The 13,940-nt window shown below is 47.2% G+C and overlaps 1 protein-coding gene across 6 annotated transcripts in view; it reads right to left on the minus strand.

Annotated features, from left to right (window-relative positions):
* Positions 1-13,940, minus strand: part of KALRN (kalirin RhoGEF kinase) — a 683,571-nt gene that overhangs the window by 493,000 nt on the left and 176,631 nt on the right. For all 6 annotated transcript variants that reach the window (XM_055084868.1, XM_055084895.1, XM_055084874.1 and 3 more), the window contains exon 2: positions 538-612. In XM_055084868.1, the coding sequence (XP_054940843.1) occupies positions 538-612 (75 nt within the window). The remainder of the gene's footprint in view (positions 1-537; positions 613-13,940) is intronic.

Below are 13,940 nucleotides of genomic sequence, written 5' to 3' on the forward strand. Positions count from 1 at the left end.
CATGGCCGCTGAGCCTGCGCGTCCGGAGCCTGTGCTCCGCAACGGGAGAGGCCACAACAGTGAGAGGCCCGCGTACCACAAAAAAAAAAAAAGAAATTTAAATCTCCTGTCCACCCACTCAGAGATGAACCCAAATAAAACCTCTGGGAATGTGTGAAGGGGACAGACCACTCCAGCTGGAGCATCTCTCAGAGGGGCCTCAGCAGCTCCTGTGGCCCTGACAAGCCTGGGAGGGTGGGGCAAGGTGAGGTGGATGTGTGTGGGTGCAAGATGGGGGGAGGGCACTCACCTTTTGTTGTGAACATCCTCCAGAACACCCAGCGGGGACCAGAGGGCTCCCTTCCCTTTCTGCCTGCCTCTGGAGACAGGAAGCAGCTGCTCTGAGCATCGCTTCCACCACCACTTCTCTCTCACTAGCACACAAAGAAGTGAGTGCCTGCACACACACACGTGCGCACGTGCACACACACACACACACACACACACACACACAACTTCTCTAGGTCCACTATAAAGGAAGCTTCCATAGACACTCACCAGACACGAAGGCCACTTTTTCCTTTAGGATGGGAAGGACATCAGAAGCTTTCAAACCATCATTCCGAAAAGACCCTGTCAGAGAACAAAACAAAAAGAATAAGGGTGAAAGAGGCCAAATGGCTGAATCCCTCAGTTCCACCCTTAGTTTCCCAACCCCATCATGAGCCAGAAAGTAATGCCTTGCTCAGGCCCCACAGCCCAGCCCAAGAGCAGGAGAGGCTCCACAACAGAAAGGACACTTCCACATGATGCCAGGCCATAGGGGTGACCAAGGGTATGGCCCTCCAGGTCCTTTGCAAGGAGAGACCAGTCCAAGTCACCCCCCAAAACACACACAAAGCTCCAAGCCCTGGAGGCAACAACTACAGCCCTGTTGCTGTGAACTTGAAGATGGGGGCTTTTTAGAAATCATTTTTGTACTTCTAGAGCTAGCACAGTGGCTGATACACAGTAGACACTCAGTAAATATCTGCTGAACAGGTTAATTAACATCAAGATGGACCACAATGCCCTAAATAATTCTTTTTGCCTTTCCTCTATGTGGCACAGCAACTGTTAGTCTTCATTTTACAGATGGGAAAAGTGAAAATCCCCAAGTGACAAGCAAAGTTGAGTGCAAAACCCCTCCCCACCTCTTCTCCCTCCCTTTCAGTATCACCGTCCTCAGTCCACAATGGACAGCTGGTGAGCAAAGTCAATCCCATGGGAAGGAAACACCCTCCCTTCTTCAGCAACTCTTTCTCTGCCTAAATCTCACTTCTCAGTTGGAAAGTCCTTTCAGGAGTCCAGTTGAGCTCCTGTTAGAGGGTTGGGGGCAGAGGCCTGGGGCTCACACAGAATGGAAAATAACAATGTGCCTGGAGAAACAGCAGCCTCTGGAGGCAAAGGACAACCCAGCCCCGTGTGCAATGCGTGGGAAGGGAGGACTCAGCTTACACATGCTCACAAAAACTCCAGGCCAGCCCACTGCACCCCTATCATTTACCCTGAGTACCCCACAAGGACTCTCAGGGAGAGCCAGCCCACACTCAGAGCCCTGCAGGCTGTGATGGAATCTCTGCTGTGTACCGCCTCTAGGGACACGGCTCAGAGGGACCCCGGAAGAGTGGCGGCCCTGTGTCAGCTCAGTGAGAGAGAACCAGAGACCACAGACACCCCTTCTAGTGCCTTTCTCCACTTGGCTTACTCTCTTGTGGTCCCAACCTGACAATTTACAGACGGGAGAAATGTGCTGGACAGGATGGTCCCACTCAGGGTGTCTCAATCCCTAAAAATTGACTATTTCAAGGATCCAAAATTGTTAGGAATTCTGGCAACAACCTGGGACTAAGATCACTGGCCTAGGGAAGGGAAATGAGACAGTTGCACACTCAACCAAAGAGAAGAGAAGTATCCCCAGAATGCCAGTTTCCATGGTCAGAGGTCACACCCTAACCCAAAACAAATTTCCAAAGGGTCTCTGACCCTTTCACCTATTTCTTCTTTTTCATTTTTCACTAAATGAAGACAGTGAGGCTTTTTTTCATCAGTTGCTTCTCTTTACAAGCTGGCCCAGAGTAGCTGATGCTGAATTAACCAGCTGCAAGGCTCACTTTGAGAAGACCGTGAGCAATAGAGGAAAAAAAATAACACCATAAAAAAGGAAGTTCTAACTATAAGCATGGTTTTGTACTTTCTTAGTTTCTACAGATCTTTATGCTCTGACTTTATCTTCCAACACAGGATAGCAATTAAACCTCACTAGTAGAAACTAATTAGGATCCATATAAATTATTGTAGAAATTACAAACAGATACATAGGTAAATTTTCACCGTGATGCAATAAGAAGTTTCAGCTTCCTGAGCAAGGAAGAGTCCTATCAGGCTTTACCAACTAGATAAGGATCATCTTTAATACATGAATTGTTTGAGTAGAATGATGCTTCTGCATGAAAATAGTTTATTTTCATATGTGGACTATGTCTTTCTATACATCAGTTTTAAAACACTCTCCTTTACGTCACTACATACACTATTAATTTCTAGAGAAAAAAATTTTAATAAGAAAAGTTAAACTTCAGTCCTGTCTTCGTCTAGATTACTTACAAGTTCGAAAATAGCAAGACCGAAAGTAATGAGATTTTACTGTATAATAAGAATCCACATAATCCTCTTCTCTCCTAAACTCCTGGTCCTGTTTTTTTCCACTGTTCTTCCTCTCTTCCCCTACCATGTTAAAGTATACAAGACGGCTCTAATTCCACACAGTCCCCAGATATTAAGGAAGAGTTTGAAATTTGCTCTAAAAGAAGTAAAAGGTTCCCCATCCTGCCCTCTCCCCACTCCCACCTGTGGAGAGAGAGAGAGGGAATTTGGAATTTCATCCTGCATACCCCACTCATCATGCCCCACCTCTCCGTTCTCCCCTCCAGACTCCAAAACCTGAGAGAAGGGGAGCAGCTCGTCCAGGCAGCTTGCAGTTGTTGGCCCGAGTAAATGTCACTATCTTGGGTTGGGCTGGTCTAAGATTCCCAGCGGGGCTTCCTCTTCTCAGGCCCGAGTCTTCCCTCATCCCGTTCAGACCACAGCTGAGCTATCTCCCAGGTTGTGTGCCCACCATAAGAAAACCTAAAGTGTCCAGATTTACAAAATCCTTAACTAGGGAATAATCATTTCCAACAGCAACAGCAAGATTTTTCACATTATAAAATGATTTGCTCCAGGGTTTCTTCAAATAAAAGTTGCCTTAGTGGTTTGAATTAGTTTCTCATTTGCCAAAAAATTGAATTACAAATAACTTTTCAATAATATTTTATTATGTAAAGCCAAGTAGAGCTAAACTAATTAGCCCAGCAGCTCAGAAGTTGGTGACCTTGCATAGAAAACCTATTTGCACTGGCTAAAGATTCTACGTGTCAATTCCCCCACCATCCTTGTGAAACCAGTTGTCAGAATCTATAAGAAAAGGGAACTTCACTGAACGCTAACTCAAACAGGACCAATGAAATAGCAACATGTTTTCACTCCCAGGTGCATGTCTGGGCAGACTCATAGTAAATATTCAATAAATATTTGATGAAAGAATAAATACATGAATGAAATGTTAACCCTTCCTAAAGTGACTTGCACAAGGTCAGTGGCCTCATCTGTCACACCAAGTGCTGGTGATCTGAGTAGATGATCTCCAGAGTACCACTCAGTTCTAGTATTCTGCGACTTTTTAAACCTTTTCTTCATATTTATTGGCCTTTAAGATCTTCAGGTTATCAGATCAATATGCTTTGAAAGAAAGTATTGGGAACCAATTCCCTGGCAAGATTCAGTGCAATTTGGGAAGATAAAACAACTCTTCCCTGGCCTCCCAGCCCATTCTTTCCCAGGAATCAGTTTAGGGATTGGAACGTTCAGGGCACATCACCCCATTTTGCGGACAGCCCAAGTTACCGAAATGCGAGACTAGTGACGGGAGAACTTCCGGGGGCATAACACACCTTGAAGGAGGAAGACATGAACTGCAATTACTCTCTCTGATACAAGGTACATTTGATAGCACTATTAGACTATAAACCCTAGGCCCCTTGCTACCTCTAAAGAAAGGCTGAGAAGAAATAAAGGTCCCTGTGCCCTAGGGGTTACTGCAGGAAAAGAAAGAACCAGAGGGCTCCCTCATGGGCCTGGCCCAACATGAATGCTGTGCTTTATCTTAAGGACAAAGGCACACTTCCCCTGTTCAGTGTTAATCCCACCCCATTCATGTCCTGCTGCTGTCAGATTTACAAGCCTGCTGTTCTGTTAATTAGCAAAGTTGAAATGCTCTGCATCTATTAGGGAAGTAAAAATTACCACCGCCATCTCCCCAGGATCTCCAGCATGGGTCTTCTCCAAGCCCCACTCTTCCCTCCTCCTCACTCCAAATGGGTTACGCTCACATTGCTGCTGCCTGTTCCTCTTCACATTTTCCTAGTCACTGCTCCGTTGCTGGCAGATGCCCATCAACCTCACTCTGGCTCCCAGCCTCTGTGTGGCCCCAGTGGCAAGAGCAGGACCAGCCCTTGTGTCACAGGCCCTGTGTCTGTGGTTTTGTGGCTCTGGGAGGGCAGTGAGTCTCCCAGGGCAGCTACCCTCCTTTAGGATGCAATCATGATTTCAACAAGTGAAGAAACAAGTAAGTGTTGAGCATTTGGAGGTGCAAGCTGCCAGGGTACCCATGGATCGCTCTCTGTATCCTTTTGGTTCTCAGTCACCCCCCCTTAATTTGCACTTAGTTAGAAGTTATTGTGTAAGTATGCTAATGTGGCATCAAATGGGCCCTAACCCCGTTTTGCCACTGAGACAGCAAATTTCCCAATGCTCAGGTCTCTGCCTCCTCTTTCCACGCCATCCCTGTGGTGTCCAGCGTGGGAGCCTTGAACACTGACTGATCTGCTGTACAAAAGAGATTTGGCTTATAGCTGAGAATTCCAAGAGTTCATTAGGCAGAACCTTGGTTTTGGCATTACTTGGACAGTTTCCTATTCCCAGGGTCATTCTTTTATCAATTCTCTATTGAACACCTATCACGTGCTAGGCCTTATGTTAGGCTGTGGTGATACTTTGACAAATAAGAAATGGACGCTGTTCTCCAGGGGTCTTCCAGGCAGAGGTAGATAGGTATGCAGACGGGACAACGAGGTATTATTAGAGATAAGACATCAAGTGTGCAGAATTCCAGGGAGCCCAAAGGAAAGGCTTCCTAACGGTGAGTCCTAAATCCTTCCTACTTAAAGTAACAAGCATCATCTACCATCTTGCTAGAAATGCAGAATCCCAGGCCCCACCCCAGACCTACAAGATCAGAGCTTGTATTTTAACAAGAAACCCAGGTGACGAATATGCAGTATGTTTAGGGAAGTGATATACTCTAGAGTATGTCTTTCTATTCCAGAGTTGCTTCAGAGGCAGAGACAGACAAAAGCACCCTTTAGCCCAGTCTAAGCAGAACCTCTAAAATCTGACCTAGTGCCGCTGCTCATGACCCCTCCCACTCCCACGATGGGAAGAGACCCCTCCCCGCTGCCCAGGATTCCAGAGATTCTGCCATTACTCTGTGACCCAGAACTCAAATCCAGCTCTGGAATAAAAAGTCTATCCATGAGGGGTATCCCCCTCCAGGGCATTGAGACTGGACCACGTTTTGTTTTTTGGCAGTGGGAATATTTATGAATAACACTTGTCCAAACTGCTCAGAATTCTGGTAGCTTAAAACCACTCTCTCACGAATCAAATATTTTAATTTCACAACAAATCTTCCTCGCTACCCCAACCCTCAGGGCCCTCCGCCTTCTCTAACTGCTCTCAGTACCATAAACACTGTCACTGATCATATTTACAGGCCAAGATGCCATTCCTGAGATGGCCCTGGAGGACAGAGCAGCCAGGCGGCTTATGCCTGTTCATCACACCTGCACTCCCACCCACAGGTGCAAAGACTCGAACACTGGGCAACACTGGATGAGAAACAGAGGAAGGAGAGGTGCCCCCACCCTAGGGAGCTCCACATCTAAGGAGAACACGGTCCTTATCTCAGGCAATTTGCTCCTTTGGAGGGGAGACCCAATTTTTGCTCTCTGAGAGTTTCCTGACTAATAAAATACCTAATGCCCATTTCCCCCGACACCAGGAAGCTACCAGACACTTTATAAAAAAACAACTTAGGGGCTTCCCTGGTGGCACAGTGGTTAAGAATCCGCCTGCCAGTGCAGGGACACGGGTTCGAGCTCTGGTCCGGGAAGATCCCACATGCCGTGGAGCAACTAAGCCCGTGCGCCACAACTACTGAGCCTGCACTCTAGAGCCCACGTGCCACAACTCCTGAGCCTGTGCTCTAGAGCCCGTGAGCCTAGAGCCCGTGCTCCGCATCAAGAGAAGCCACCGCAATGAGAAGCCCGCGCACCGCAAAGAAGAGCAGCCCCCAGTCGCCGCAACTAGAGAAAACCCGCGTGCTGCAACGAAGACCCAGCTCAGCCAAAAATAAATAAATAAAAATAATAAAGTTCCCTTAAAAAGAAAAAAAAGCAAAGCTTAAGAGTCTGAGATTCTGGTAAAGACCCTCCTATCCTGCCTCCAACATGGCTGTCCTGCACCCCCTCTACCCTGATTACTGGTGCCCTCAACCACTGAGTTACCCAGACAGACACCTGGGAGGCATATCCTAGACTCCACCCTACCCCCACTCCTATATTGCAAATATCGATTCAGTCACTTGGCTCTGTTGATTCTACCTCTTACATCTTTCTCTAATCCATCACTTCCTCTGGGCAGTTTCCCTGACCTCCCCATCAAGTTGAGCTGTCCCTGACTGTACCTTGTACTCTGTCACTCCTGAAAGGCATTTCTATGTTTTCATCCTGTTCCCCATTAACTGATCCTGACACCCCAAGGGTGGGGACCATGTTTTACTCGGTGTTCTACCCCAGCACCTAGCACAGTGCCTGTCAAGCAAAAGAGGATAAAGAAACACTGCACTGAAACTGAGCACGCACAGGTCCTAAGAAGACAGAGAGTAAGAGTGGTGAGTTGGAGGCAGTTCATCAGGGTGGCTCCACCAAGAGGTGATCTTTGAACTAGGTTTTGATTAAGGGAAGGGCCATGGAACAGTGCTCTGGTGGGAAGCAGTATGTGCCAAGGCAGAGAGGAAGGGGCAAGCAAGCTGTGTGCTAGAGACAGAGAACAGGCTGAACAGAAAAGCAGGGTTATGCAGCCACGGAGAGGAGGGCATGGGGGTGGTGGGTGGGCTCCGTGATCTCATTCTGAACTTGAACAATCTCAGTAGGGTGGGTTCCCGAGAAGGCCCTGGCAAAGATGTGGCTGCAAGCGCCTGCAAAAGCTCAGAGGGCAGGACTGTGCCGCAGCAAGGGCCAGAGCTGGTGGAATCTGGCTGGTTCCAAAGGAAGGCTGTGGTTCCAGAACAGAGCTAGACCCAGCAGGCGCTGACCCCAACCTCCACGTCACATTCTGTTCTATCTTGAAGGAGACGGGGAGAATGGGACACACAGCCCCTGCTGAGGTGGGTGGTGGACTGGGGGGCAGGGGGCACTGGAACTTGGCCTCTTTATATCTTCTCCCTAGGTTCTAAGAGAAGCAGGAGGAATGCTTGTCTGCTAGGTATCTCCTGGGAGCCTGCCAGGCCAGTAAGCAGGCTGAAAGTTTGTGGAAGACCCTGAAGATGCAGTGTGGAACTATTCATAAAGGGAAGAGACTTGAGGACATGGCCCCTTCTCTGTAGGGACTAGATGGGCAAAGACCTTGGGAGAAGATGCTGTCAGTGCAGCTGGGCTGAGAGGGAACCTATCGGTGCAAAGCGGCAATGATCTTTATTCCCCTCACTGTCCGTTCTCTCCTTCCCCCTTTCCTATATTAACCCAAGAGGAGAGACAGGTGGCAACAATGAGAGGGGAAAGGGTAAGAGTGAGAGACAAAGAGCTGGAGAGAAAGACACACGCACACACGCGCACACACATACACACACAGATGGAGGTGATTGTCTTGTCTCCTCTTTACAGACACGCTAACGAGCTATTGAGGCAACTCCTCCGGGGACTATAAATATTTTCCTTGGAGCTCTCCTTAAAACACCTGCCACTGAGGCAGGAAGTGTGTGCAGAGCTCAGCGGAAGGAATAAATCTGGCTGAGAAAGAGACTGGGCAGCTTAGTGTCAGCAACAGACGCACCACACAGCGTGGGGATCCACTGCCTCTCCCCAGCTGAGGATCTATCACCCCACTGACACCTGCAAATGTCAGACCAGCTGGCAGCACCCTCCCACCCCTTGAGCAGCAGCCACAGAGCAGCGATGGCGTGTTAGGCTCTCCCCGACCCCCGGCACCAGGCCATGGGACTTCTGAGAGAAGGACATTCACGAACCTCAGCTCACCTGATTTCAGCGCAAAAGGGGAGAAGGAAAAAAAACACAAAGGCTCCTCTTTCAGCAACTGCTAAGTACTAAGCTTTCCCAAACAAACTGACAAGGCCTTATGCAGTGTGAGGCAGTAGCCAGGGACTTGTGATGATGGCCAGATTGAGCCGTCTTTACACAATGGGGACACAATGTCTACCTTCTCTGAACTCTGACATGCATTAGAACGTCACCCCTCACAATGAGCATTTTCTGCCCTGCTCCATAGTGAGCTGTGTCGCTTCTCCAGGGTGCTTTCCCTAACTCCTTCCCGACCCCAGGTGGGCCTGGCTTCCCTTCTCAGTGCATCACATGGCAGGCACTTCACTGCCATGCCATCTCCACTACTGCAACTGGATCCCTCTCTAGACTCTAAGCTCTTGAGGGCAGGGACTGGCACACAGCTCGTACTTAATGAGCAGCCCAGGAACCAAATCTTATTCATCCACAGTGCCTGCCACACAAAAGGTGATTAATAGCAGCTGTGTCTCTTCCTCTCCTGGTCCCTCTCTGTGCCTTTTTTTTTTTTTTTACCCCACCTCCATCTTTCTCTCTCTCACGCTTCACAGTGAACTCTTAATTGTGGCCTGTTTCAATATTAACTTCCTAAAGTCAATATTAGATATAAATGCCTGGCTAATGGGCTACTTCTGAAGAGCAGAAATGTGTAACACTTACCACTGCTAAATTAGCTCCATTAAAGATCACTAATAATTAGCACTTTAAACATGTGGGTAACACCTCTCTAAGCCCAGCTAATGAGCAAACCATTTGTTTATTCTTCACAAGCTTTAATATTAGCTTGAGCTGAGACCTCAGCTGCAATACACAGGTTCACTCACTCTCCCTCCCTTCCCAGAAAAGCTGCCATCACTCAATGTCCTCTGGACACAAGAAAATGGCCACTTCAGAAGTGACTATACCTGCTCATCATTTTTTTTTTTTTAACAGAGTCTTTGCTAACTGATCAGGTTATTTAAAGTGCTCATGCCTCACAGATGGTGGTGAGGGTGGTAGATTTATTGTCTTTTTTTCTTACACTGAGCATTACTCTTGGATGGGTCTTCAAAGTAACACAGAACATTTGCCAGTGATGAATCAGTCAGTGTTGAATATAAATCATCTGTTGAACATTAGCAGTGTATTTGCTTTTATAATACGTTTAGAGAGAGTTACAGAGGTACTCAGAGGCAGGAGATGTGTGCTGTGGAAGTTCAGACATGTAAAAGTTTCACTCCTTGGGACCCTCACTCTCAGTCTCTCTCCCTCTTCCTCAGTGTGCACATCAATAGCATTTTAATTTTAATTTTGATTTAATAAGGACATTATGACTTTAGTTAAAAATGAAATTGTTGATATGAAAAGCCAGCTTTGGCCTCTGTCATCATGGAAGGCACTCACGCAGGCATCCAAACATGAAATGGCCCAGCACATCCCCAAGGCCTCTTTCCTCTCCCCCACCCACCACCATGGCCTGAAATTCAGGTGTGGGTCACAGTAAAGCAGCAATGGCTGACTGCAGAGCTCAGAGCAGGAGATCCTCATGGACAGCTCCTGGAGCAGTCTCTCTCACCCCAGCCCAGAGTTTCTCCCTGTTCCCACCTCCAGGCTTTCTGATTCCACAGCTGTGCCATTCCTGCCCTGGTCTCACTACCGTGCCCGTCAGTGGAAGCAATGCCAGAGGGACAGATTGGACACAGGCCCACCAGACATAGAACAACTAGGGCCAAAGTAATAACCAGGTTTGCAGAATTGCAAGTGCAGCCTGACAGGTGAGAAGGGCCACACCCAAAGGTCATATTATTGAACAAACTTTAGCAAACTAAAGCCCCTTCTCCCACTTCAAGGATGTGCGTGCTGCTGTCCTTGGTCCTGAGCTAGTTGTGTAGTTGCTACTCAGAGTGACTGCTGTCCAGCCTGTCTTAGGATATGTGAACCAAATGCGAAAGAGAGATAAAAGAGACGTTAAGATATATCAGAGAGATAAACAAATATGAAAAAGTATTGAAGGGCACAGACATGGAGAGATTACTGGAGAGAATTAAAAGACTGGTTCTGGTATTGTTTTCAAATAATTGCTGTAACCAAGAAAGAAAGGTCTGTGCACATCACATAACACACGCACACACCTTCCATGGAAATGAAGACAGCATGAACTCCTTATGTCCGCCAATACTCTGTTTAGATTTCTGGATAAACTGACATAGATGGGCTGGCCACGGAAAGATTCCGAGAGTTTTAGGGAATTTTAACATCTCTCCTTAAGTTATTACCTTGGGTATCTAAACACTACCCAATTCAGTTCAATAAATATTAATTGAGCATCTATATGTACCAAGTAAAGTCCCAGTCACTATGGGTATAATGATAAAAAATGTAGAGTTCCTGACCTTAAGGGACTTTTAATTCAGAGGGAGAATCAGACACATCAACATGTAATTTTAATATCAGGTAAGAAACACAATGATAGAAGTATTGGGTTGGCCAAAAAGTTCATTCCGTTTTTAAGTAAAAATAAAAGACACATTTTTCATTTTCACAAAGAACTTTATTGAACAACATAGTCACTAACCAAACGAACTTTCTGGCCAAACCAACCCAACACATACAAGGGACAAATATTCAGAAAATCCCAAAGGGCTAATAAAACTCAAGGTCTAAGAAAGTGTCTGAAAAGTGAAGGAGCAGTAGCTAGAGAAGAGGCAATGGGTTATGGGAACCTCAGCAAGGTCCTGGACTGGAGAGGACAGTAGTGAGTCCTGAGGTTTCTCTGATAGGTTTCACGGAAGAGAGAAGAGTTGCTAAGACATGATGGCTTTCCCCTACAACCCAGACCCTCTCCACAGTAACAGAGAGATGAGTTAGTGTTTGCCAGAGATAAGCAACAAAGCTTCCCTTACAGACCTAGCATAATGAGGAGCCAGCTTAAGCTAGGAAATGACCAGGATCAGGAAGAGTCTGACTCATGATGCCTGATATTTCTTTAGAAAGAAGCAAACCGTGTCAAGTGTTAAATAGGAAACCAAGGTAATCCGAATATCTCATGGAGCTAGAATTCTCCAGAATATGGAAAACAAGGAGCTGGGGCGGGGTGAGGGGTTGTCTGCAAAGGGTTGCCTAGGTAACCTTCAACTCTGCTCACCAGAGGACATACTAAGCCACACATTCCAGGAGCACCTGGTAAACCGAAACAGGCTTTCTAGCCTTCCCTCAAAAATGTGTGTGGTGGGGAAGGCCTTGAACCTCATGAAACTACATTCAAGTTATTGCATATAAACCCATATGTGCCCATTTTTCTGAGAAGAAAATTGTGTAATTCCAGTTTTCATGAGATTTTCAAAAGGGTCAATAGCTCCCTAAATGGTAGAGAACCACTGATCTAAAGCAAAGTCAAAATGAGACCCTACAGTCTGCTTTGAGTTCTAACCACTAAATCCTATCACCCATCACCTGCCTCACTCATGGCCCACTAACACTCATGGTTTAGCTGAGACCCAATAGGGTGGTTGGGCTGGAAGAGAAAGTAACTATAGAAGAGAAAAGATTTGGATTCCTTAGCTTGGATAAGAGGAATCTGAGGCAGATGGTGGGAGGTAAAGCCTATGCGCCAGATCCTATGCTCTAAGGATAAGCTTCAGAGGTGGCTTTCTCTCGTTACACAGGGCCAGAAGGAGTGAGGTTAAACACAAAATGAGTCTTTTGGTTTTTTTGTTTGTTTGTTTTTGGCCACGCTGTGCAGCACGCGGGATCTTAGTTCTGCAACCATTGCCCCCTGCAATGGAAGCACGGAGTCTTAACCACTGGACTGCCAGGGAAGTCCCTGAAATGAGTTTTATAAATACCTAGGCAGTGCCTTTCTTGGGAGCCTTCCTAACTGAAGATTTCTCTGGCCTCTAACCCCAGCTAGCAGAGTGATGACAACTTTACCCAAGATCCCTCCTAGACCATGAGAGGTTATGGTCAAGATGAGAGCCAGCAGAGGGGGTCTGCAAACTTATTTAACAAGATCCCTTGGAGCTGGATCATGGCAGAATGAGAAGCAGGCTCTCAGGTGTTCCTAGTCAGGCAGCCACAGCAGAGCAAGCCTGGCCACTATTCTCTCATCAAGCCATCTTGCACCAAATGGTGAGCTTTCCCAGGGCAGGAACATCCCAAGAGGCAGCTCACAGCCCTGAGCAAAACACAGGCTCTGGATTCAGACAGAACTAAGTCTGACTCCCAGCTCCAGCACTTATTAACTGTGTGCCCTTGGACAGTTTACTTAACCTCTCTGAGTCTGTTTCCTCATCAGAGGTAAAAATGCCTACCTCACAGACTGTAGTGATGATTAAAGGAGAAAATCTATTTGAAGGTACCAGACACATAGCTGATGCTATGTCAACATAACACTCCTTCCCTCCTTCCTGTGTATCTTGGCAGCCCCAGCATGGGGCCTAGTACACAGGAGATGCTCAATAAAAGTGTTGATTATGTGAATAAATAAGTGAATGAGTGAACGAGTAAGTGAATGGAGTAAATTCAGAAAATGGCAGCTAATAACTGCCTTTCCACCTCCCCACTGCATACCTGTAAGCCAGGTTGCTCACACTCCTCTTGCAGTTACTCTGAATTTCCATTGTTTCCTTCTCTCCCCTACCCAATCTGGGCTGTTTGACGAGTACTCTAACCACTCCTGCTCCCACAGCCAGGTCCTCCAGATGCAAAAGAAAGCCTCTGTCTCCAGCGGGAGAGCAGCTGCTGGTTGAGTACTTGCCCCTCCTCCTGTGTCCAGAGTGCTATGGTCCCCGGCACCCCTCCCATACTAATCTCTATGTGCTGGAGCCTGTAGCTGGCCAGCCTCATCCCATCTTCCCCAGCTCCTCTCCCCACTGCTCTGGGTTCCAGACAAAGGTGTACTGGTCCAGATGGCATTTCTGAGAAGGACCCCTACTGAAAACGCATCCCGACAGCAAGGCCACCATCTGAGATGAGGTAGCCCTAACATCTACCTGTGGGCAGAATCTTCAGAGCCCCATGAGGAGCCCCAGCAGCTTGCAGGGAGAAACAAGAGGCCTGAGGGGGGTCCATGCCCTGTGGGTCTTTTCTTTGGTTGGCCTTGAGCTGTCAGGCCATTGAGAGTGGACAAAGGGCTAGAGAGGTCACAGAGCTAGGTGTGGAGGCTGGAGATGTGGCGAATACAAACCCCGGTGAATCGGACCCTTAATCCACTTGCTACATAGAATAAATGGCTCCACGCTGCTAAAATTCTCTTTTCCAGGCTCTCTGAAAGTCTTTTCTCATTAATTCTCCAATACTTACAATTTTTTCCAGTAATGAGCAAAATACCTCTAGGAGGCTGGGAAACCTGGTCCTCTTGGCTCTTTTCCAGCTCCTTGAAGAAGCAGAGACCTTGCCATGACTAGGGAGCCGCGAGGCTGCCTTGTCCACGGATGAATATGCACATGTACTCAGAACACAGCTTATATGCTAAGGACTAGAATAATGTTA

This window comes from Physeter macrocephalus, chromosome 1 (genome assembly GCF_002837175.3).
Source record: "Physeter macrocephalus isolate SW-GA chromosome 1, ASM283717v5, whole genome shotgun sequence".
NCBI classification, from domain to species: domain Eukaryota; kingdom Metazoa; phylum Chordata; class Mammalia; order Artiodactyla; family Physeteridae; genus Physeter; species Physeter macrocephalus.